The sequence below is a fragment of the Mus pahari genome, chromosome 6 (genome assembly GCF_900095145.1).
Source record: "Mus pahari chromosome 6, PAHARI_EIJ_v1.1, whole genome shotgun sequence".
In the NCBI taxonomy this organism is placed as follows: Eukaryota; Metazoa; Chordata; class Mammalia; order Rodentia; family Muridae; genus Mus; species Mus pahari.
Genome location: NC_034595.1, coordinates 49,011,439 through 49,038,302, shown reverse-complemented (window position 1 = coordinate 49,038,302; position 26,864 = coordinate 49,011,439). Strand labels below are relative to the sequence as shown.

At 40.9% G+C, this 26,864-nt stretch overlaps 1 protein-coding gene across 4 annotated transcripts in view; it reads right to left on the bottom strand.

The window, feature by feature from the left end:
• The window catches only part of Nfia (nuclear factor I A), a 348,990-nt gene that overhangs the window by 162,989 nt on the left and 159,137 nt on the right, over positions 1-26,864 (bottom strand). For all 4 annotated transcript variants that reach the window (XM_029539940.1, XM_021199453.2, XM_021199452.2 and 1 more), the window contains one exon: positions 1,584-1,649. In XM_029539940.1, the coding sequence (XP_029395800.1) occupies positions 1,584-1,649 (66 nt within the window). The remainder of the gene's footprint in view (positions 1-1,583; positions 1,650-26,864) is intronic.

Below are 26,864 nucleotides of genomic sequence, written 5' to 3'. Positions count from 1 at the left end.
AAATTGCCAATAAAAATTAATATGTAGCTCTCTCTCTCTCTCTCTCTCTCTCTCTCTCTCTCTCTCTCTCTCTCTCTCTCTCTTTCACACACACACACACACACAAACAAAAACAAAAAACAAAACCCCAAACCCTAATCTTAGGGGTCTCTCTGATTCTTTCTTAACTGCCTCTTGAGAAGAAAAGAAAAGAAAAGAAAAGGAAAGAAAAAAAGAAAAGAAAAGAAAAGCTTTGATGAAAGAAATTTCACTAAACTACCAGGATGAGAAGAAGAACTGTCAGTTCATATTTAATGTCACAGTGGAGAATTGTAAGAAAGAGTTTCCAGGGTTAACAAATAAAAAGTGTTCTGAACGATTAGTGGTAGAATTTCTAACTTGGTAAGGTAAGCCCTCCATCACACAATACCAAATCATTCAATTTATGTATTCTTTCCAGATAACGAACTGGAGATTAAAATGTGAAAANGGAGGGGAGGGGAGGGGAGGGGAGGGGGAAGAGGAAGGGGGAAGAGAGAAGAGGAGGGGAGGGGAGCAGAGGGGAGGAGAGAGGAGCAGAGGAATTCTCACTTATGCAGTAGGAGATGAAGAATATAGAAGGACAGCATTGTATGGACAAAAATGGGGGAGGGGCCTGAACCAGTAGTAGCGTAGGCATTGATTTAGGATAAAGTCATTGAAAGAGACTTGGTAAATAACTATCACTAAGGTAATACCAAAATCCTCAGTACTGGGTAAATATTTAGATAAAAATAAATACCCTGAGAGGTTAGTCATATATTTGAGGATTTTATAAGATATCAATACATTGGCCTGTGATAGAGACGGTCCTTTTTATCAAATGAGTGGACTTGCTCAATCTAGTATTACAACCTATAACTATGCTTCTCACCCCTTTGGGGTAGATCACAATTCTGGAATGTTTCACAAGGCACTATGAAATGTAAAGGTTGCTTTCATTCTTAGAGAGGTTTCTATAACCGCTACTTCACATAGATATGAGATGTGGCTCAGTGGCAGAGGACCTGCCTGGTATGCCGGGGGCTCTGGGTTCAATTACCGCTACTGCAGACATGGAAAGGGAGAAGAGAAAAGCAAGAGAGGGGATTGCTCCGTTTATAAAACGTGGGGACTGAGTGTTCTTTTGCTATTTTATTTTAGACATTTTAAGGGGGAAAATCCTTTGAAGATATGGTACCTTCTTAAGGTGATTCACAAAGGGTTAAGCTCTAAATTATCCTGCAGACTGCTGGTCCCTGCAGGGTCTTCAGGGAGCATCTTTGGACATTCCCACTTTGAAAGGAACTATTATAAAATGACATGGGAAGTCCACGGTCCTTCTTTCACGCTGCCCAAGAATGTGCCTTGGTGACTCCAAGCCACCTCTCACATTTCCAGAGAGTTAAATGTTCTGGTGAGAGCCTTCATCAAGAGGGGCTGGGGTGGGAACTTGGGTGGCTGGTATGCCTCTCTGTGTTTTCTCTGTGAATCCTCAGTTGACTGTGAGCGCCCACAGGGCAACCTTTGGCGGCTGGCCCCAGTGGACTCTGAAACAGCAGCTCAGAGGCCCAGGCTAAGCTTACCATTTTCTGGCTGGTCCTTAAGATCCGCTTCACTTGGCTGGTCGGGGCTTTCAGATTGGCCTGAATCTGAAAAACATAAAGAATATAGCCGACATTACAGGGTCTGTGGGAGAGAGTGGAGTAGAGGGGCCGGACGTTCTCAAAAGGGTCAGCCTATGAATGGAGAGTGAGGGCATCAGAAAAATATCAGGACTGATGAAGAAAAGATGGAAAAAGATGTGTGTGTGTGTGTGTGTGTGTGTGTGTGTGTGTGTGTGTGTGTGTGCGCGCGCGCGCAGGCACGGCAGGCACATGAGGGTTTAGCAGAAATGCTTGGTTTCCTTTAAGCCTTCAGTAGTTTCCTCTGTCCTGGGTCAGTAAATAAGCTCTCCAGAACCATTCTCCAAGCTCACTTGCTCATTACTTACGCACTGAAGTCTGATAACAGCTTCATCCTCCACTACACATATTAGATGCTTGAGTCTGATCATAATAAAGGACGTATTTTCAAGCTCGTACAGAAAAGCAACCCAGACAATGGCACAGGATGCAGACTCACACTCCTGAACCCCAAAGTCCTAAAGTTCTAGCGCATGCACTGGAAATAAGCAGTAGCCCAGAGGAGGGTTTCCAAACCTAACACTTCCTTCACAGGTTAAATATTTTCCTGTTTTTCTGAGGCATCAGGGAACTCCAAAAGGGTTTATTAGTAAAAACAGAGTCTTGTACACATGTAGAGAATTTAATTGATTTCTTTTTTTAAACATAAATTTTGAATTAGAAAATTATTTCCATTTATTTTTAGAATGAGATAAAATGAACTTTCAAAAGAATTTTATGGAATAAGAAGCAAGCATACTTATATGAGTGAGAGAAAAGAGACAAAAATCAGATGCCACATTTCAAAGAGAATTCAGAGATTTAGGACAACAGACAAAAATAATTGTTTGAAATTAAAAAAATTTAAAACATCTCTAGCTATGTAAAAGGTGAATTCTAATTTCTACCTTGATGTCACAGGTTCAGAATCAGCTATCTTTAATTTGACTTCATCTCAGCAAGAAGCCAATACATCAAGAGTTACAACATATAACCATGACCAAAGTGAAAGGGTGACTGACTCTGGGACCTAGCCATAGCATCTCTTGTCTTTCCGAGAGAGACTGCAAAAAGAAGTGGTACTCCCAAGGACCTTTCACCTAGAAATGTCAATCTGTGATATTAAATAAGACTCCCATCTTTCAGACAATGGGTACCTTAATCATAAGAAGGGTTATGTCTACTTTAGGAGCCCTTTCAGAATGAACTTGCAAAGACAAATACCAAGCCTGTGCCTAAAATTTGGAAACGCAGCTAAACTTATAGTGAAATCATATTTGAAATTCTCATGACAAAAACTAGTATTATAATAACCAACTAAAGTATAGCTAATTCATTCTTTTTCTAAGATCCTATTTTTTTCACTAAAAATTACAAGTTAAACATTTCAAAACTTTTTCAGTCTGTTTTAGGAGAGTCATACCATAATTATTTTTATTCTAAACGAATCTTAACCCTTTCATTACATAAAATTAAAGGAGAATATTTTAAAGAGATTCCTTTTGATCGTACCACAAAAACAGATGAATTTTTGCCAGATGTAACATTTTCTTTAAAACCATACAAACAAATGTTTTGATACCTTAGCTCAAATTATACCTATAGGTGTGACATCTTTATAACTAAAGCTTCTCCATAAATCAGTGGAAAGTATCTTTTCTGTCAATTAATTGAGGAACACAATAGACAACGGGATTAAATATTTATTCATCAATATTAATGAAAATAGGGATAATGAACCTAAAACAGTTTTATAAAACCTGGAAGCAAACATCTTTGTTTGGTTTACTCTTTTTGTTTAAGATATTCGTTTCATCACCCTACCTTTAGAGAAACAGAAAATATGAGCAGTAAGAGCTGAATGAGGCATTTTCAAAGCTAGTTTAAAATTTCAAGCCACAGAAAAGCAAGCAGAAGAGCATCCAGGAGCTGAGTGGTATGGAAAGGCTCAGGCTTGGTCTACAAGGGTCCGGGCACCAGCATCCATCGAACACTGAGACACAAACACTAAGAAGAGGCAACTAGCCAAGCAGGGAACGAGAGGAGCATGAATTCTCTGTTTTATTCAAAACCCGGAGAATGTTACCACCCCAGGCCGTCAAGCTAAAATATTCTATCCCAGGAAGGCTCAAGCAAAGCCAAGGCTCTACATGAAACCCGAGTGCCCTAAATCTTTTGATAATTATTCTCTACCCGTCCTGGTCCTGGTGCTGTTCCATGAGGAGGAGACACAGCCCCTTGCTCGAATGGAAAAGGTCACAGATGCCGTTAAGTACGGAGCCAACCAGATGACCAGAATTACAAATTAATTTCTATCCACACACAACTGATACAAAAGGAAGTCCTCCTAAGCTCTAGTGTCAAAATGCATCCTTATTTTACTTTTCTTCTTTATATACTTTTTAGAGACCTGGCAGAAGACTTTGTGTATTTCTGCTTTGGTCAATTATTGTTTGATTTCTGGCCACTTGAAATAATTAGACACCCCCCAAAACAAACAAACAAACAACAAACTCACTTGCATAAAACAGGATGGCCCTTTCATACAGGACATTCTCAGTCCCTGTATAGCAGACTCGTGGCTTTCTTCAACAGCTCCCTGGCGGAAAGCTGTATTTTATAAGGATGAGAACATTACTTAAAGTGTTTCTAAATGATGGTGTTAGAATGCTGTTGTGAGAAAGTACATTAGGGCTATCTGTTTTTCTCTATAACTAGGGATTTTTTGTTTGTTTGTTCAATGGATCTTAAACACCAATCTAACCTTGAAAAGTGATATTTCTTTGGGTTCCTAAAAAATGTATGAGCATACATTTAAAACTAAAATAGACAGGGTTTGCATATAAAAAGCTGGGTTAAGGCCTCTTAAGTGAACTGGTAGCCATTCATCTATGCGTTTTTATGGTATCTGCAGCTATATTGCTGCAGTACTCAGATAAAGATAGTCCACTCTCAATATAATCACCAGAGAAAGAATAATAAAAACGAAATCCTAATGCTGACATATTGGAATCTGTGCTTCTGAACTTGTACAAGAAGAAGAGAACCTGAGTTTGTTGCTTATACACACATTTAATCCCTGAAATCCTAATCCTGTTCCTTTTCAAAGAGTACATTTTTGGCAGAAAGAAAATGATGACCAAAAAACCAAAAACAAACAAACAAACAAAAAAACAAAAAAACCAAAAAACAAAAAACAAACAAACAGAAAAACCCCATGCTAATGTGGTAAAAGTGATGAGGGAAAACTATAGGTGTCACTTTTCTATATTTTATATTAATTAAGCTTCATGAAAAGATGGCATATTGCCAATCTTCCCATCCTTGACCTAGAACTAATCCCTTTCCCGCTGATCCATCTTTCATTGTACACACATCTCTCTTGATGCAGCTGATGGAGGCTGGGTGATGGTGATTTCAGACTCCTGAGGGGAGTTCTCTCCTCTGCCTCCAGCTCCTTTGACAGGCTGCCTGGCCCAGCCACAGAGCTCAGTAACTGCTCAAGATTTAAACTCTCAATTCTCGGTTCAGCTTCTTAACAATGGCCTGTAACAGTGAGCCCCTGAAAAGTGTATAGTCACAGAGAGAGGGGTGGGATTCAGAAACTGAAAACAAAGGATGGGAAGGCCACCATCTCTGTTGTGTATGCCCCTTGTTGGGGGCTGGTAAGGAAAGCAAGACACACCCCTCTGACGTGGGGTTATCTGGAAATAGTGCATGATGTAAAGAGGTTGTGTAGACAAGCACCACCTGTGAGCACAGAACACCGTCCAACACTCAGAAGGCCTAAGAACTATTTACAGATAAAATACCCAATGGCAGGAACATTTCCCATACTCAGAGGTACAAAGAAAAGAGAAGTCTTGTGCTCTCCAATGGCTGACAAGTGCCTTGTAGGTCTTAAGACTGCTGCCAAGAATGGGGTAAAGCAGAGCAGGCACATGGCAGTGTCCCCACCTCCCCTCCCTAAATGTAGCAACAGAATACCAACATAGCCAGTGCAATATCAACACAAATCTATGGACCATGAAAGCACATATTTTGACCCCCACAGAAACACTTCAGGCTTAGTTTTAGTCTACCAACATTCATAATGGTTTGGCTAAAGTCGAGCCTGCAAAACCCTTGCTAGAATTCAGTGTCTAGTTTTTAATCTTCCAAACTGAAAGAGTAAGAAGAAACTCGAAGGCATTCACAAACACACACACACACACACACAGAGCCAGTCCAGTTAAACAAAGTGAATTTTTTTGTCCAAAGGAGTCAAGAGTTCTCAATCACCTAAATGAACAAGACTCTAAGATCGGAATGGATACTGTCCTGAAAATAAGTGAAGACCTGGGGGAGGGTGAAAGGTAGGAAGGAGATGGGTGTCTGCTCTGTCATCAACAATAGCGTTCAGCAATTGTAACCAATAACAACCTTTAAAACTTTAGTTAAGTTTCTGTCCTTATTGTTTGGGAAGTTTCAACTTAACTTATTCATAATTTATCTTCTGTATCCACAGAGGATAAGACAAAATATCTTTCTGATGAACAGTACAAGTTTAAGAATTACTGTGCTTGGCTCTGGTGTCATGGCATATTTACAGTGAGGCTCTCTAGAACATGAAATGGTTATGCCAATCACATTTTGCTTATTCGTCTCACAGTTGCTGTTATTAAAGGAATTATTGTTGGAACACTACATTTAGAAATACTGCTTGTGGTTTTTCTACGGATCAAGATCTTAACGACTGAAATAATAAGAAATATGAATGTTTATGTGAGAATATAAAGCTCCACTCTACGGGTCTCATACAGTGTTGGCTTAAGAGGCAAGCAAGAAGGAGTGCCATATAATCAGCTAAACAGAAGGCTATCCGTCATGATCTGGTGAAAGATAAGGTTTATAATATTATCAATAAGTCTGAACTACAGAAAAGACAAAAAATATTACTAACACTCCTAGATAATGGACAGAATCCTATAACAAATAGCCAAACCAATATTTCAGGTCAACTCATGCTCACACCTGTCACTCACCTAAGGAGGAGAAATTAACATGCAATGACCTAGTTCTTAGAACAGATATGTGGTGGGGTAAACCAGGCCCTGCACGTTTTCTTAAGTATTAGGATGGAAGCACTTCATGGTTCTTTGAACAGAAAGTATTATCTTTACATTTAGATACAAAATTTGATCTCTACAATCAGTCCTAGTGTGTGAGAACTATGTGTTTGTGTGCTGTCTGAAGGAATTACATAATGGGGAGTTAAAGTGGGGGAAGAGCCAGCTCCAGAGGGACCTGGCTAGTTTGCACATGTTGTATTCTAAGGAGAGCGAAGGCTATGTTTGTGCAGCAACTACTTGGAAGGGGTCCACCAGACCACCCCGGGGCTGCCAGCTGCTCTGGAGATCCATTCGAACCACACCCGTGCCTGGCATTTTCAAGGACTACATAAGATTGCTATGTAATCTGGGTTATTTTTCTTCCTCAAAACTTTTTCTTTTTATAATAGTTTTCTGAATAAGAAATTTGTGAAATATTAACTTTGCAGGAATTAGACTTTTGGCATCAGTGCTGGTATTCGAAGCCCATCTGTTTAGCCAGGATTGTGTACGATGATTTAGGGTGAGGAGTGAGTCAACTGTCTCTTCACCTACTCTCAATGTGTTAACTTCTATGTGCACGAGGAGGCTGTGGAATGATGCAGTTTTAACATGTTGAGAAAAAAATGAAATGGAATAAGTATTGTGAGATGACAGTTGGGGTGAGTCATTCCTTAGCTTTAAAACCCATGAATCCATTCACTCTAGGAGTAATAACACGATTCACTCACTAAAGTGTCAATCTTCCTAACAGGTGGGTTTCAAGGATCTTTTCCTGTGATGTAAGTGAAGTCAGTGATGGGAAAAGATAGAAATAATTTCTCACATTTTCTTTGACAAGAGTCTATTACTGAAAAACACTAAAATGCCTATATAACCATTTGCATTTCATTTTTTCCTGTGAGAGGAGCGCAGGACACGTAATGATAACTTGTGATTTAATTCAGAACTCCTATTACTGATCAACCCAGCTGCTACCCACTCCCAGGGAAACAAGGGCCTATGTAAAAAGTGTCACTGTAAAACTATCATGTGTCAGAACGTAACTCCCCCTGTAACTAATAGAGTCTTAGAGTTGTCTATATACTTGGAGATGAAGGAAACCAGCATCTATATTCTGAAGTGTTCCCACATATATCCATGTCATAAAAGTAATTCATCCATTGAGAATGATGCATAACAGAGTTAACCTCTTATGTGTTCTTATTCATACCAACCATTTTTGATTATTTAAGGACTAAGGCACCCTCTGCTGAGGGTGTGCTAGTCAAGTTCAGGAGCAACACAAAGTTCTCGTACTTGTATTTCATTGTTGAAGAGAATATTAAATGATGTTTTAAAAGCAGCATCTTAAAACAACCTCAGTGATCTAATTTAACTTCCTGCATCTCAGTTTCTTCATCTATACAATGGGAACACTGCTAATCACTTAACCTAATGGGACGGTTGCAAGGATTATAACAAGCTCCCCACTTTGAAGTTTATCGATTACAAGTAACAGCATGTTTCTGCGATCCAGGCAAGTCTTCTCATCAGGCAAGTTTTTCACTTTAAAAAGTTAACTCCGACCTACACGTGATGTGGTTCTGGTGTAACAGTATGAAAGTGTGGTTCTGAAGAAAGTGTTCTAATGCCCCCCTGGGGTGAGGGGTGTGTCTTCAATGCTGGAAGTGTCTGCCTCATCTTGCTGGTTTTTATTCCAGATCCCCCCCCCCCCCCCGTGTGTAAAATCTGTTTATCAGGCAATGCTTTGTCTGAGCCTGGAAGTAGTCTCTGTAGTACCTGTAGAAGTCTTTGTAAAAAGATGTATGCAAATGATTTCCCATGAGCCTGGGGGGGAGGGGGCTAAGGGGGGGTGGGCAAACTGATCCAAGGGATAGAAATCTTCACTACCTTACCAGCAAGAAGCTACCTCAAAAGTCAAGCCCTCTTTGCTAGTCTACGCTGGAGCTGCATCAGCTCAAGCACTCACAGCTGCCTGTGCCTCTTCTTCTGAGTAGAGCTGGTATTACTTCTGTCAGAGGGGGGACTCAGGCTGTGTGAAGGTCAATGATGTCCATCATCCCGTGGGATACTCTGTCAGTGGTAAAACCCCTAGATCTCTGCACTTTAAGAAGGTCCACCAACAGAGACCGCCACAAACCCGGGTAAACTTAAACACAACAGAACAAAACAACAAGAAGAACCAAGCTGTAACTATCTACTCATCTTTTAAGAAAAAACAAAACAAAACAAAACAAAACAAAAGCAGAAACGTTCAATGGATTCCCTGAAGGTGAGCCAGATTTCTGAAATGCCGATGAACCTGAACTCCTAAGAGAACTGAGGAAAGATGTGTTGTAATACCGAGTCTAAATATCAAACCCGGTTGAGACAAAATAATTGCAAGTATTTCTTCCACACTTCTGTGACTTGTAATGGAATCTTTTTCCTTTTACTTCTAACACAACCAGTTATTCTTTAAGACAACAACAGAGGAAGAGGTAAACGTTATTTTCCTTTGCTTTTTCTTTTTTCCCCACTCTGGTTTTCAAGCTTTGGAACTCTTTGTGCAGGAACCCGCCTGGTGTAGCTAGCTTGTCCTAGACAAAATAAACACGTCAGGGCTCCACTTGTTTGTATTCCTGTCAGTGGCAATGTATGCATCAGCAGCTAAAAACAAAGAAACTTTTTAGCTGCTCAGAAAATGCACAGGCTTCCCAAACAAGGGAGGGGAGGGACAGGGGGAAAGGCGAATGGGGGTGGAGAGTAGGGGTGGAGCGTGCAGAAAAGTCTGACAGTCCATTCAATATAGGGATGATGGCTATAATGCACCCAGGTCCCCTTGCTGATTAAATATGCATTGGCACAGTTTTGATCGATGCGAGCCATGGATCAGATGGCACACCTGCAAAATCTTGAGCACAGAGCTCCCAGGAAGAGGGAAAATACAGTCTTGTCTCCTTATCTTTGTTTTCAAAGGCTCTCAATTTCTGTGCTTAGATATCTAATTTAATTCTCTCACCCCTCAGCAAACTGGATTAGGGAAGTCAATACTGCCTTTGTGCATCGGCTGGAAAACACAGCTTTCCTCTTATTCAATTTAGCTATGACCTTTAGACAAAGATAATGACAACTGTCTAAAAGTCCAGTTAAGGTTTGAAGAGGAGGGTCCTGCCCTCAGGGTGGGGATCCCTAGGAATTTGGGGGAGACCAAGAATTGTGGCATTTTTCTCTCCTATCAAGGAAGAATGAGGGAAGGAGAGCTAAGGAGTCATGAATACAGTCAAGCAGAAAGCATGGCGGGCAGGGATGAGAGAGCTAATCTCAAGTCACTGTGGCCCTGACACATCCAGATCAGAAAATAAGTCTACGGCAAGCTGTGAGGGAGAAGGGAAGCAACAGTTTGTCTGGAAAGCATAGGCACTTAATGAGAAAGCGGCTGGTTATGAAGTCAGGGCAAGCACAAAGGTTCCATCTCCCTAGATGTAGGAGTTCCCGGACTCTGCAGAGGGATGGGACCAGAGAGTGAGGCAAGCCAAAGATTCTGCAGAGTAGCCATGCTCACTCATGCCACTGGTCCCGGCTGAAGGAGGAATGTGAATGGACCATTTTTCCTGAAATGACACTGGCCTCGTGTCTTTTGACTTTGGGCCTGGTCACTCCATCCATCCATTCATAAATTCGGCACCTACTATGCAGCTTCCACTTTCTACACTTCGGGGCAGACAACCAACGAGGACAGGTAAGGCGCTGACCTGCAAACTAGCTGAGTCAGTCAGGGCAATAATAGTGCAGGAGATTCTGTAACATCTCCCAGTGGAATCCTGTCTCCTGCTGCTTAAGGTGAAGAAGCGACTGCACACTGTCACAGCCGTGTGTACTTCCTTACTGACAGTGGCCTTAGTGCAACTCAATGTACCTTAGTAACGTTAGTTCCAGGAGTCTGGATTCTGACTGTTAGTAGCAAGGGCTGACTGAATTGACCATTTCTAATAAAACAAAGGGAGTGTTAGGCAAAGTTAACACAGGTGAAAAGCTGGGTGATCACTGCAAAATTGGCATTGATGCAAATGGTGTAGACTATTAAAATAATATTAAAAAAACAGACTGTGTCTAGCAACAACAATTTCATGGGTGGTAGAAAATGGAGAGTATCCATTGATCTGATTAATTGATTGATCCATTTCTCTTTGATAGAAATGGCAGTTTTGGCAGAGGGTTTCGTACAAGGAAACATGGATTCCAGCCCTTCCTGGTTTCTCTTGTGGCTCTGTGGGGTTGGGAAGGCCTTCGCCTCTGTTCCCTCCTCCTAACAGGTGACTCTCGAGATAATGGAGGTTGGACTGTGACATAGACTATGACATAAAGCGCCTTGCTGGTTATGGGAGTGACCAGTCTCTAACTGTTCACTGTGTGGGGCCAGTTTTCAAAGGGTATCAACTCTGCCTATTTCCATAGCCTTTCTTTTCTTCAGCAGATACTGCAGTGTGTGAACACACAGGGACGACTGCACCATTGAAAGAGAAATGAAATCAGAAGACAAAACAATAGAGTGTTCTGGGCTATGGAATAAACCGGGCCTGTCCTGGAGGATTCCATGGGTGCTTTGAGGGTAGAATGTTTGGTACCGAGAGGACTGGGTTACCGCGAATGCTTTGTGTGGTAAGGGCAGACCTCCTAGGACTGGGAGGCCTACTTTATGGTTCTAACTCAACCATTCCCCCCCCCCTTAGACATGTAAATTCTCACCTTTCCAAGCTGGAAAAGCTAAAAGCTAGGGAAGTTCTCTGACCTCTGAAAGATTTCCGCAGCTCTCAGGTTCTGTACCTGAAGCAGATTCTTAGTAACGGCTTTGCCGGTTTGGCTGCACTCAAGGCACAGAAGGGATTCCAAGGTACTTACTCACTGTTGATCATCGTTAAGCACAACTAGAGGTAACACAAGTGCAGTTCTCCTGGAAAGTCAGAGACCATCTCTTCTTCTCTACCTAATCAATGACCACAAACGACCTAAGAGTTGCAAGAGTTTAATCTTCAGTCATTTGGCTTAACCCTTCACCACACGAGCATACGAACAATGAAAGTTTTCTCCCTATATCTTGACCCATTATGTCATCCAGGTAAAAATTATTATGCTTCGAAAGCTACTAAATAAAAAACTTAGTAGAGTTGTAAGCTTAGAATTTAAGACAACACTGCTTTTTTAAAAGGAAAAATTGGATTCATTCATGTTATTTGTATAAGAGTCTTGCGTATATGTATGTATATGTAGCACTCTCATGCCTGGTACCTGTGGAGGTCAGAAGAGGTTGTTGGATCCCTTGCTAGCCACTCTTTGGGTGCTGGGAACTGAACCCAGCTGCTTTGCAATAGCAACATGTGCTCACAACTGCTGAGCCATCTTTCAAACCTGACAATAGTAGTTTTTTTATACGGTGTAAGGAATGGAATGTAGGGCCTTATTCAAGGCAGACAATCACTGTACCACTGAACTATCACTAACTCTTTTAAAAATACTTCAGAATTTCTTTAACACACATCTGCAAAACAACATGATCTCCATTTCTACATTAACATCAAGTTTGCTCCTTGACTTTGGGAACTAATATAAAAATGTACAATATATGGCTGTCCCTCCATCAGACACCTCTGTATCACCACAGGTAGAATAGAAGTCTCTCAAAGTTCACTCATCTTCACATGAAAACAGTCATATTTTGGGCTTCTATGTCCTTATGATAAATGATGTAAATGATTTGAGCAACTCATTCCACTTTGAGGAATTCCAGTTGGAGTCTATCATGGCTTCCCCACCCCCCTGACATATGCAGTGCTAAGTTATTTAAAATTAATTGTTCTACAATATTTTAAAGTTTCTTCACATGGTGCTAATCTCAAGTGCTTTGGATGTTTGAACCACACTTGGAAGACATCAATTTCTGTGTATCCTTCTAACATGGAGCAGCTGAACATCCTAAGAAGATCAGCCAGTAGTTCTCCCCGTGAACTTTAGTATAGCACCAAAGCTGCCCAAGACTATAAAACTTCAAAACTGTGTGAGTTAATGCAACATAGGAAACTGCAATAACAAGGGAGATCAAACCTGGACCAGAAGACACACGCGTTCACTTAGTTCTGAAATTCTGAACGGTCTTCCAAGTGCCACCAGAAATCACAGGGCCATGCACCCAGCCTTCACTGTCACCTGCACCTCCGTCTCCTGTCCTGCTGTTTTTCACATAGGACACAGTCTCCATGTTTCTCTTCTCTCACACTGATTAAGAGGAAAACCATTCCCCTCTCAGTAACTTGGATGGAAAGGCAGCTGCTCAGTAAAACTCAGAATTTACGTTGTCTTCTAAACAACAGTAAGAATTTGTGAAGGGTTAGCCATGTGAGGTCTTTCAGGATGCATGCTTTTAAAATTATTATTGCCTAGACTTATTTTAGAAAGAAATCATGTTTACTAGGAGGCCTCTTCTTAATTATTTGCATATGGCATCAAATAATATACATTCTGGTCACCTTTCAAAAGTCAGCGTGCTCCCCTCAGGCATTCTCAGAGCAAAAGCTCCTTTTCTGTGGGTGGTTGAGTCAATTCATTCTTATCACAAGTGCAAGGCACTGGGGAACTCTCCTAGTCCCAAAGTGGCCAGGGCCAGTCGGACCCTCACATTCAGCTTGCACTGTAGAAGGAAGCAGCTAGTTCTTTAAGTGGCCACTTCTATCAGCCCCTCATGGAGTTTTTTTAAGTTCAAAGACTTCCTAACATTTGCCAGTGGTAGAAGGGTGAAGTAGCAATTTCTACAAACCAGAAAGGGCTTATCTGTTTATTTTATATTCAACAAAAATCACCAATCTCTTGACTCTTGTTTTTCATATATTTTCCTCGTAAGTGTGAATGTGCAGGAAAAAAAAAGAAAGAAAAAGAAAAAGAAAAACAAACTTGAGTGGAAGCTGCTGTATCACTTGTGTTTGAAACACTGGTGGGACGATCTACCTGCCAATCACAGCCCACTTTCACCGGACCCCCTTCCACCCTTACTGGGTTCTGAGATCAATTCTTAATTTTAAAAAATGTAACATGCATGTGCAAGTATGTTATACATGTGTGTGTGTGTGTGTGTGTGTGTGTGTGTGTATGCATGTATCTGTATGTGCAATGTGATACAGCCAAGAAGACCCTTGCCAGCTGGGGTCATGGTGTTTAGACTATCAGCCTTCAATCCTGTGTACATTCCTATAGAGGCCAGGGGTTGACATGAGTTTCATCCTTCATCGCGTTCACCTTATTTATTGATGCAGTGTCACATATTTAGCTAGTCTAACTAGTGAGCTTATTCTGGGATGCCAAGGACTGCAGTCAGGCATCCAGGCATCCACCTTGCCAGGCAGGTACAAGGCTCGAGGATCTGAATTCCAGCCCTCACACTTGGGTTGAGTTATCTCTTCTATCCCCACCCCCCCCCCATGGAAGAGCAATCCTTTTTCTTCCTTTCTTCTCTCTCTTTCTCTCTTTTTATATTATTATTATTTGTTGTTGTTGTTGTTGGGGAAGGTGTCTGTGTGCCATGGGATGCTTTGTTAAGGTTTAAGCGCAATCTTGTGAAACTGGCTCCTTCCTTCTTTCTGTTCATAGTCTTGAACCCACTCAGGTCACTGGGCTTATACAGCAAGTGCCTTTCATGAAGAGTCAGCTGGTCATTCTCGACTCTGGCAGCATTAGCACCCAGGACATTGAAGCAATAGTGTTTGACACAGCCTTTTCCAATTCGGTCTTGCATTATCTGGGGGATTAGGAAAAAACAACCCACAACATCTGATTATAATTTTTTTGTTTTTTTTTAAGCAGAACAAAGCAGAGGCACTGTGGACCAGGTGGGAGAAACAAGACAACAGGTTGAAATGAGACGGAAAGCCAACTGCAGTGGAAGTGGGAGAAGCGAGAGATGAAACTTTACTTATCCCGGAATGTGTCTTCATCACATCTGTGAGTGGCTAGGTTAGCAAGGGCGAAGTGAAGGAAACGTAGTTCCATAGTCTATCCTGGGGGCCATGGAAGACACGGCAGCTTTTCTTCCCTTGACTGAAAGTCACCACCTTTCAAAGCAACATATCCCCCCACAGACTTCCCATGTTAACAGCAGCTCTGATTCCCACATGGCTTGTCCCCAAAGAATTCTGGTGTCTGTTGGAAGCTCACTCTCCATTGCAGTAGGGTATGGAGGTACTGGTACCTCTGAAAAGGTGGGACCTGCTGGGAAGTAGACCTTGTGAGACCATGGATATGTCTGAGCTCTTCCTAGTCTTTCTGTCTTGCTATCTGGTAACTCTATCTTCTCCAAAAACCTGCTATGTGATGAGGTGATGAAGCCAGAAACCCTTGCCAGAGCTGGGGGCATGCTGCTTAGATTTTCATCCTCCAAAGTCAAAATAAACCTTTCTTCTTATAAGTTACCTAGCCTCTGGTGTTTTGCTATAGTATCAGAAATGTGCTAAAACAGTACTTTGCAGACAATATATTTTTTCCTACTTTCACTCAAATAATTAAAAAAAAATCAGGTTGTTTTTTATATTTTAGTTCTACACATTTAGTGAGTCCTCTTTCTTGTTTATGTGATGGTATGATAGTCAAAAAGTGCTAATTCCTCATCACACAAAACAACTTCACACCACACCATCATAAGCATGTATGCTTGCAACTGTTCTTAAAACCAGCCCACATTCTGTTATTAATGCCACCGCTGTGTTAATATTGTAGTAACGTGCTTAAGCTGTCTCAGACAGTTTAAACAATGACCAGAAAGAAAATTTTAAGTTAACAGAGAGTAATGTCTCACTAGCAGATACTGAAGTAAATTATTCACACTGCGAGCACTGATGTCACGATGAAGAGAGACAGGCTCTAAGAAACCTCTCTGAGAAAAGCTGGTATTTATGTAGAAATTGGGAACAAAACAAAAAGATCTCCTGGGCTGCTTTTCCAACCAACTCTAAGTCCCTGTTGTGATGTTCTGAGGGCAGAGTCTTGCCTTCCCCAAGGAGAAGAAGCAGAAAATACTGGTGAAGAGAAATTCATGAAGAACATCAAATGTTATTCAACATTTTCAAGCAACCACGATATGTCAAACAGACCACATGATGGAAGCACGTTTAAATATAAGTTTCTATTTCTGTTTTAAAATAAGAAAGATCAGAAATATGAATCCAGAAAAGCAAAATCTCTTGCAGGTTTCGAAGCATATACAAACCCTGGCAAAAGAAAACACTGTTCACCACCGCCATCTGCTTCCTGGCGCTGAGGAAACTTTACTAACGGCAACAGTTTCTTACATTATAAAACCCACTAATTAGTTTTGTTGTAATAAGAAAAATAACCTTTGCATGGAAGGCAGAGAGCCAGCTTGCTTTCTCTCTTGTTATTGGCTGCACCTTACAGTACAAGGCCTGTAACATTCCACGTAAAGTTAACCTCTGAGCGATCTTCCACCAGAGCACTTCATTATCCCGTTGAGTCGGCAGTAAGTACTCACAACTGTGAGAGCTTCGGAGGGGAGACCTTGGAGGTATTTGGCTTAACAGCCCCTCAAAGAAAACCACGTTCAGAATCAGGGGACTTGCACTCCGGGGCCAATCATTAGAAGTCCAGGCTTGTTAACCTCACTGGAAGGAAACTCCACAAGTTAGCTTGAGATTTCCCCTAAAATTCCTAAATTCTTTCAGTCAAAATAAATTCTTTCTTACAAATTTTATGTCCTGAGAAACTAGTGATTGCAAAAGAATAAATGGGGCATGCAGTACCTCTCTCTGACAGGCCTGAAGTAACTGAGGTGTCACAAACACACTGACTAAAATGTCTACTATTATTACTATTATTTAGATGCCTATTTGCTTTCTAAAGAGAAAAAAAAAGGGGTCTGGATTTGGGTGGGTGGGGAGGTGGAGAGAATCTGGGAGGAGCTCGGGAAGGGGAAGCCATAATCAGAATATACTGTATGAAAGAAGATCTATTTTCAATAATAAATAAATAAAACATAATAACAACAAAAAATAAAAGATAACTTTTTATCTTTTTGAGTGAATAAAAACTCAAAAACGAAAACTAGTAATTCTATTTTGTATCACAATCTCCCTCGTTCTCAGCATTTTGACAAGTACAGTCTTTCTACTGTACTTTAAAGAAGTAAACAGATAAACAGACAGCTTACATTATAAAAAACGTCACAAACTATTTAACAATCAAGGAAATGAAAACTCTATTAAATTGTCTTGATAATAAACTCAGTTAACTGGCAAAGCATTCTACAATTAAAAAACAAGGGGCCTTCCTGAGCCCCCACTGGGTGAGGTCACCTTTGGTGACCACTGCAGATAGGGCACTCAACAAAGGCTTCCCTGCTCCCTTGGTCAGCATCCCAGCTCTGAAGAACTGGTCTACCCACACTGTGGGACCAGTCAGAGCATCACTGGGAAGGGAAATACAACCAGAGGAACAGAACAAGAAAGGGGGTCAAATGAGGGGTGGGGTGAGCCCCAGGGGGGGAGGGTGAGCTCCAAGGAGGGGAGAAAAATAGCCCCAGGGGAAAGTCCTAGAACCAGAGGAAGGTAGGTAATATCCAGGGAAGGGTGGTACAGTATCAGGGGAGGGTAACACCAGGGGAATGGGGCAGCTCCGGCGGGTGTGGGGGAGGGAGGTAATAGCAGCACGTGGGAGGGAGAGCATAGATCTGGTGCTCACCACATTTCAATCATTCCACGTAGCAATAAAATAAATATGTGAGAATATTTTCTAAAAACTGAAAACGGCCAGCCCTTCCTCTGAAAGGCATGTGAGGCCTGACAGGCTCGAACCAACCCTCTGCCCTAAATGAATAAGTTTATTGGCTCAACCCCAGATCTTCTCTCTCCCATCTTCTTGATTTGGTTTTCTGCAGGCTCCAGCTTTGCTAAATTTAAAACCCACACTGCACTACAGGATGATCTATAGTGAACTCAAAAGGTTCTCATTGTGGGGAATGAGAGACTTCTGCCAAGTTTAATGGACCCCCCCTGGTATTGCAGAAATAGCTCCTGGGACTGTCATCTCCTGTGCAGCAACAGTATGTGACATAACCACTCCCCTCAAGGACACTGTCCCTTGGGTTTACCAACTTTGATTTGTCATTTCAATGCATTTGTTAAAACTTTTAAAAACTTTACTCAATAGCTTTCTGTTAAACGTTTGAGAAGGTCTTGGTGGATTCCTGCAGGTTAGTGTTTGCTTCGACCAACACCCTTCTTGGGCACAAAACATACTTCTATTCTTTCCTAGTGCCTGATAGGTGTGTTAATACAACACAGATATCTCCTCAGAATCTAGAGGACTAGCCAGAGCAGAAGAGGAGACTCTTGGCAGAATTAATCACTCCTTCCTCTGGCCCTGCACCTTGCTGACTGAGTTGAACCTCTGCTCTGGCATGATTTCTCACTGCACGTAATTCCCATCTGTCTTCCCAACAAGGCTTGAGCCCCAGAGGGTACCAGGTCTCCGCTCACCTGCACAGGCACTTGCACACCGTACAAGCTAACTGGGGCTGGGGGTGGGGGCTGGAACTGAGGAACAGAGAAGGGAGGGGCCGGTCTGGGCAAGAGGATGAAGCCAGGGTGACTCCTGAGATGGCTCACAAGCCTTTCTGTCTCCTAGGAGAAACAAAATCCAGCTAGGAAAGAAAAAAGCTACATTTTCTTATAAGGCTAAAATTCCTGAAATGGCTAAATACAATGGAACGCTCTCCCTTCTGCCAAAGCTGGGAAGTGTATCATTTAACATTCACGATAATCCTACTTGATAACGTGATATTTCAAATGATCCCACAAAAAGAACTGAAAAGGAAAGTACTCGACTCCTGTAGTTTCCCTCAACAAAGTCAAGAAATTAGCTTTGAAAAATAAAATTCAAAAGCGATTATTTGCGTATTTAAAATAGACTACAGACAAAAACAATTAGGGACTGGGAAGATGTTTCCCTGAGAAAGTGCTCAGTGTGAGGGCCTGAGTTCTGGTCTCCAGAGTCCAGTTAGAATACAGGATGGGGCAGTGCATGCCTGGGCTCCTAGTTACTGCCAAGGCAGAGCCCGGAGACTTAGTAGAGCTCACTGGCCAGCTAGTCTTATTGAACCATTGAGCTACAGGTTTAGTGAATGATTTCAGCCTTGGCCACTGCCCTCCTCGTGCACATGCATACCAGTCGGTGCACGTGCATCAGCACACCCATACATGGACATGAATACAAACATACAGTGCATTTGTGCACACATACACACATGCACACTCAAACCCACTCTCACACACAAAACTCTCCCACTGTAATACCTGAGTGGAGCTCTGAGATGAGAGGTTCCACTTGCCCAGCAAATGTAAAGAATGATGGAGCCCAGTCCTACAGTTCTCCCTGAGGCTGGTACAACTGCACACATAGATACATCTCATAAACTGCAACTGCTAACCCTCTTTCCTCTATTTAGGGAAAATGGTAGGTCTCTATTGAGAGAATCCTTGCCTGCTGCTTCAGACAGAATGGCACTTAGGGATGAAATGGTATACGAGGTTTATATGGGGCCCAGAACCTTTCCTCCTGGCTGTACACTCTGCGGGCAGGTTAGGGGTAGTCACCTCAGCTGATTCGAGAAACTTGAGGTCCAACTTCAAAATAGATGTCAGCAAAATGGATGGGGAAAGTGGGACCTCTGGTTCCAAAGGATGGTGAGACAGGCAGAAGAAGGTATGGGCAACACTGGAGGTCTTTGTTGACAATGGGGAACAACATATTATACTTTCAGAAGGCAAGGAGTAAAAAAATTGAAAGTTGGAATTGTTAGAATTCCAATACTACATGTTTGGGGAGATGGTAGGTTTAACTTGATTTAAACTTTACATAATGTACTCCTGTATGTAAGCATCCATATGGGTAATTTTTGTGGTTTTATGCATTCAATACATTTCAAAACTATTTTTACAAAAAAGCACTTCTGGAGCTGAGGAGATGACTCAGGAGATAAAGTACCTTGCTATGCAAGCATGAGACCCAAAGGTCAGATCCCAGCACCCACATGTGGTGAAGGACAGTATGGTGACACACCTGTCAACCAGGCACTGGAGACAGGACCCATGAGCCAGCTGGCTACTTAGACAAATGTGTGGGCTCTGGGTTTCATGAGAGGGACTGTCTCAGTAAACTAAATGGGGGATGGTTAAGGAAGACATTTCATGTCAATATTTGGCTTCCACATGCATGTACATGTATACATGCACAGGTATACATTCCACACATCTGTGTTACCCAGGAAAGAGCCAAGGCACTTATTTCTGGCTGCAGAAACTCCATAACGGCAGGATGGATGCCTAGTAGCCTATATGAGGTGCCAAGAAAAGGGAGGTTACATTTCTTCACTCCAATCAGGTTCTTAAGTGAAAAAATGGTCAAAACCTTTTGACCATATCCAAGCCTGAGTTGGAGTGATGGTGGGTTGTCTATTTTCATGATGTAACTCCTAAAAGCTCTGAGTTTCCCCAGCACGGCATAACATTAACGTGGCCATATTTCAAAGGGTTTACTCATCACAATAAGACTGGGGCTACATATGGCATGTGTCCTTGGTCTGTTTCCTTTATTATAAGTATGTTTTTATCTTTCTAAATTTGGATATCTACCCCATTTTAGAAGGCCAGACAAATGTAGTGCATAATACAAACATATTTCAAGCAAATCTGATATGTGTGTTTGATCATTTCTCATGGTTGTATACCAAAAGAATGACTGGCTGTTGAAGATTAATTTTTTTTTCAATGCTGGAACATTGAGCCCTCATTTCAAACTATTCCAAGCAGGGAACACAGTGCTGACACAGCGATCATGATGGTCTTGGAAAGACTGTGGGAAATGTTAAATTTATGGTTCGGGGGGGGGGGTTGGTGGATGGGTTTGTGGTGTGTATAGTGTTTTGTTTTGTTTTGTATGCTCTTTTTCTTTTCTCTTTCAGCCTCTGACAGAAACAGTGCTGTACCAACTTTCTGGCGACCTCCCAGGAAAACAGAAGGAAGCAGTATCCTGGACTTCCCCTGGGATCTAATGAAATACACAGCCCCTGGGCTTCTTTCAATTTGGACTTTCAGATTGCTAAGCCAGTATAAAGGGGTCCTAGCTGTCACAAACATCACATGGCTGGGGTCACCTGCTGCTTGGGGTTTCTCATGCCAGTTGTTGACATAATAAGTACCTCTTACTCTTTAATTACAATTCACAGTGTGCAAACTATTCAATCTGCTTTAAGGCAGACTGTCTTCTAAATGAACACTAAAATTCTATTACTAATATGGGGGATGAAATGCAGTAGAGCAACGGTGTGTTCAGGAGGGCTCTCTGCACATTCTGCCTTTGGGTAGCATTTTGCGGAAGTATAAAGTTGCTGCTCCTTATTCTGAAAGATGGTTCTTTATTCAAACGTCTGGACTAGAAGACTAGAGTCTGCTGTACAAATGTTGCACAAGATGCTTCCTTGCTACTTGTTACATTTGCATGACTATTATCTTTGCTACCTGTGGTCTTAGCTACTCTGTTATATAGTTTCTATTCAACAAGATTGCTCAATTACTGCAGAAAAGAGAATGTCTACTCCCTCCAACCCCAATCCTCTCCTTTAAACCCAGGGAAGTGCTAGTCATCTTTAACAAAAGTCTAGCTAGAATTGTGTCAACACTCTATCATTTACTGGATCCTTGGATTTTGCTAACTACAGACCAGTGTAAGCTATATTATTCCAATCCAAACATGAAAGGTCATTTTATAACAGAGCTCATTTAAAATAATATGACAATACAGGGAGCTGTTCAGAAAGTGCCAACACATAATTATAGTCTACAGTTTTCTCCAAAAACAACAGTGGAAATTAGTTCTAATTCTATCACACAGAAAACTCTTATAAACTTAGGTGGGCTAACCTTTCAGTGAACTGTCCCAGGACTCTGGGAATTGTGATCTCATTTTCAGTGCCACAAATGACATAAGAGGGAACACATGAAATAAACCCACACAGAGTATTGTTATGTTTAAAGTCTCATTCAAACAGCTCAGTCACGCCTCCGGAATGCCTCACTATAAACTGCTGCTAGCACCACTAACTAAATGAACAATCCAGCAGAGGAGAATCCAAAACTCACAAACTAGCTACGTAGATTCTTTTTCAGAAGAAGAAAAATGTCCATCTTGGCTTTAATGAAGGATGTATGAAAATGACAAGTGCTACTGAATCAGATCAAATCGGCCAACGATCATTCATTGCTTTTGGGGCGCCAGTAAGCAGTAGACAGTAGTTGTAGACAGCCACCAACACCAAAGATTCAGGGTCTGGGTTACTAGGCTGTGCTATCCCTGCACGAGGAGCAGGTGCACGCCTGACACGTGCCTTTTAAAAACAGTGTGTCTTTAGGTGAACATTTAGATCTTGCTGCCGGATCCTGTCTTCATTGCTAACACACCGAGCAATCTTATTCCTTATTATCTGAACTGTTTTAGTCTTCATGTGGCTCCTAGCCATTTCCTCAAGACCACTTGTCCTCTAGTTTCCTAACAGTTCCCATCTGTGGTCTCCGCTGGCCTCAGGAGTTGGGGGAGGGTGAATGAGAAGTTCATGTTCATCCTCACATCAATAATAAGTCAAGCCTAGCTTCTGATCCGTGCTCCAAATTTTGGACAATAATGTGTGTCTTGCTCTATAGCAGGTATGGTCCCCCTTAAGTGTGAGCCTCTACGCCTATGTTTGGAACAGTGTCCAGACTAATCTGGAACACATGTCATCACCTAGAGGGCTGTGACATGCCAGCACAGGCTGGCTCCACTGATGGCAATTGCCTGCATTACTGTAGCCTGCTCGCCTACTCTTTAATTCCTTGATTCTGTCCAACTTTGGGGACATGCAACTTCTTCCAATAAGACTGTACCATGTGCACTGCACCATGGGGCTTGCATTCAATGTCTTCACACAAACTACATGGAACCTCTTTTGGCTGAATCTCATGGAATCCCACACCAGAGTTAACCAATAATGTCAAGCACACTTGATAATGCAGGTCTTGGCCTTTACAGGTTTCATGTCCTTGGATATGAACTCTATCTGCCAGATCTCTTTTTCCTCCCTCAGCAGGAAGGGAACTAAAGACCTCTTAACACTCTGTAAAGGATGTGTATAGGAGTGGGAGAGGAGCCTTGTTTAGTACTGTTGAGACCAGAAGATACTTATCTAACAAAACACCAAACAAATATGTTTGTTTAATAGGAGACTTGTACACATTCTAGCTTCGTGCACATGGACAGCCCACAGCCAAATTGTTTATGTAGAGTAGAGACCCAACTTTAAGAACCATTAGCTGAAGTTCTGTGGTATCTCTGCTACACAACTTATGCCCATAAGGAATCATATAACATTTCCAATTTTATTCATTTAAAAGAAAGGTCATATTTAAAAGCACATTAAGAATAAGCTAGACGAGGCTGGAGAGATGGCTCAGTGATTAAGAGCACTGGCCGCTCTTCCAGAGGTCCTGAGTTCAATTCCCAGCAACCACATGGTGGCTTATAGACATCTATAATGAAATCTGATGCCCTCCTCTGGTGTGTCTGAAGAGAGCAATAGTGTACTCATACATTAAATAAATAAACAAATAAGAAAAAAAAGAATAAGCTTGACTAACTTATACTTCTTACATATTCTGCTGTCTTTAATATCTGTCTGACCCATGCTTGATCTAACAGAAGCTTTAAATCTCACCTTTACTGCCTTTCTCAGGCTGCTGGCTTATTTTATATGAATTGAACTTTTTTATATGAATTTTTCTTCACCTTGAACTTGAATGCCATTAGCTTAGAGAATGAATACATCTCAGAATAAGACAATTGACTTTAAACACACAAACATGTAAAAGGGATTCTATGACATCCTGTAAGGTATTCATTCATCTTGCAGGATGGCTCACATACTGATGCTGCTATGAGAATTATCCAAAGAAAGTATCATCCTAAAACTCAGGGAGTGTATACAGGAGAAGGAATTGATGCTGAATACATGATGCTAGGGTTTAGTCTTGACAAAAACATCTTTTTTTTTTTTCTGGCATACTGACATACTTTGAACTTCTAATAGTATAAGAAATAATCTGAAATTAGTATGAGACCTTCATGTTGTAATCATACTTAAAATAGTAACTGAGTTGAAACTTCTATCCACATGAATAGGAAACTGAATAGTGAAGTTGAGCCCATACATTTTTAAAAACAAGAAAAACAGGCAGATCAGCTCTTGCTATAGTATTTTCTAATTCAATATCTATGTCTATTTATACTTTTGTTAATTTTTCTAACTATCAGAATATCGTTACTTATATTTTCACTCAAATTTGTTATTAGTGAATAGGGAAATATTAATTCCCTTTCTACCATCACTTAGTTTGACAATTAAATCAATCACATAAATATGATTGTTCTATTTTTTGCATATTAAGATTGTTGGGTTACTGTAACTATCATCTTTCATGTGATCACACTTATAATTAATCTTTTAGCACCAGAAAGTCCTCCTCTCAGCAGTGGTACTTATTATTATCAATATTTATTACCAACTAAACAAGAAGAGAATATAACCGTGAAAATATGATACTGGTAGTATGTTAGTAACATCCTAGTGTGACTGGCAGTCTAAAACCAACAGCCATGGTCAATTCTGGGAGCTGACTGAATTTAGACACATAGCTTTCCCAGAAACTTTTGCAAAGCAAATATTTACTATCCTTATTTCAGGTAGGAGAAATGAAGACAGAACTTATGTCTGGAGCTCTCAAACTTTAGTTTCCCACATCAACAAGTTTCCCTCCCTCCCCCTTTCTCTCTTTCCCTCTCTCCTTCTCTCCCTCCCTGGTGTGTGTGTGTGTGTGTGTGTGTGTGTGTGTGTGTGTGTTTAAAATACACTAGCAACCAGAGATTTTACTTTCTGGTGAAGTTTTATTTGTATATAGCGCGTACATGTAGGACTTCATGCACATGTGTGCACACACACATGCATGTACAAACACACACACACACACACACACACACACACACACACAATCTAAGTCAATGTAAAACAACACAAGCCAGGGAGAAGTTAGTAGAAGAGGCCTTTGCAGCAAGGAGTTATGAGGTGTGAACGACTACCACAAACGTAAACAAACCCAGAAGGATGGAATGAATGTGAAAGCCCTCTGTCTTCCTTTGTGATATGGAGTTCTCATACAGAGGAAGGTAAAGATGTTTGGGGTTTACAGAATACCTCAAATGAAATAAATTCAGTGTAGTTAAAGTTCAGATGAGCCAAACTGATTTTCAGCTGTGTTAGTTAAATACAGTGATAGTATCCTATCATAAAGTCTTTAATAGAAAGCATAACTCTGCACAAGGATCAAATCTCAAGCTAAGATTTAACAAATACTTCATAAGATCTTTCTTAATATGATACTATAAAAGTCAAAACCTTTGACTGGCTGGCAGAGGAGCCACAGAGAGGGTTTCAAGGTCTAAAGTCCATATTAATGTGCACTAAATCAGCCCCTGGCTTTCTTGTAGTGTGGGCTTTGATCTGTTACCAAAAATAAAAAGTGAACATTTCAGCCCATCACACAGAATGTTACATTCATGTCTTCTACCTTCCAGATCATCTGTAGCTGGTGTGATGCTGACAGACGTATCCCCCTTTTAGATAAACAAAAGGCAACACATAAATTGACCTTGAGAGCAGAACTTGGGTGAACAAAAAGCTCCTAAGAAAAGTAGAGTTGGCCCTCTAATCTGAAGTTAAAAAATACTTTTGTCTGCTTTCATTTAAGCAGACATTCTTCTTAGAGTCTTCCCCAGTCTCCATGCCCATAGAAGGCATCACTGCCTTTGCATATAAATGGAGGCACAGTTGTAGCACTTACATTATTACAAATATTGAAAATGGCGCAGAAGCTTTTAGCAATACACTCTCTGTCTTGTTTCCAAAGAAGCAATCCAATTAAAATGATTATTTTCAGCACAGAGGAGCCATACCTTTTACTCAGCACTTCTTATAAGAACTGTGGAAAATAGGTTTGAAAACTTCCATCTGGTTTCTGTATACTTGAACTAACCAAGCATAATTTACAAATATTTTCCTAGTAAAGGAATTGCTCCTTCTTTCTGCCTCTTCCAGTAAGAATCTGTCCATGATGATTCCAATCTCTGCCACATTTTATCCCTCAAATGCATGATTTAACTCCTGTGTCTGTGGACTTAAACTTGTCCAAAGGACATGGTAATGAATGTTATTTGTTCCTCTGTATACTCCTTCCACCTCTCTAGTCACAACTCCATTGTCCTTGCTCATCACTAAGGACAACTTAATAAATGTATTGGCTGAATTAATTTTCTTAGAGTATTCCCTTGCCTGTCCTAAGAATAGCATTTGGTTAGTGAACATTTAGGTCTTTAGAGATAGTTTCCTTTTGAAAATAATTTCTTAGTTTATCATGTTTTAAATGTTGTTTTCCTTAATTCCATACATTTAATTCTTGTGGCCATTTTTTTTTTCCATCAACAAGCAGGTATTAAGCATCCTTTATAAATTATGGTTTGAACATACAAGTAATACTAATAACATTGTAAATTAAGACCTTATTTTATTTCTGTAGGACTATAACGTAAAAGATGGATACCTTTCCTGTAAGGTATTTGCATGGCTCACCAAACAACTCTCTGCTTAACTCATATGGCTCAAATAAGTAATTAAAAGGAGACACATTTGTATTGGTTGCATACTTAAGAGTGAGAATCAATTAAAACTAAATTGTATTCATGGTCTTCCAATAATATGTCACTTCAGGGACCATGAGAGTCTGCTTTTTTTGTTTGTAAAATCATGAAGGTCAGGTTAGAGCTTACTATGACTTCTGCATATGCATTCAGAAGTATATACAGAGGCAAGGGGAATGAGAAGACTAGTTAACTGACACACTTTTACTTACAAATATCTATATAATTAATAATTTTAAGAGGTTTTTATTTTTAAATACTGGAAATGATCATTGACTGCTATTTAAAAGCAGCCAGT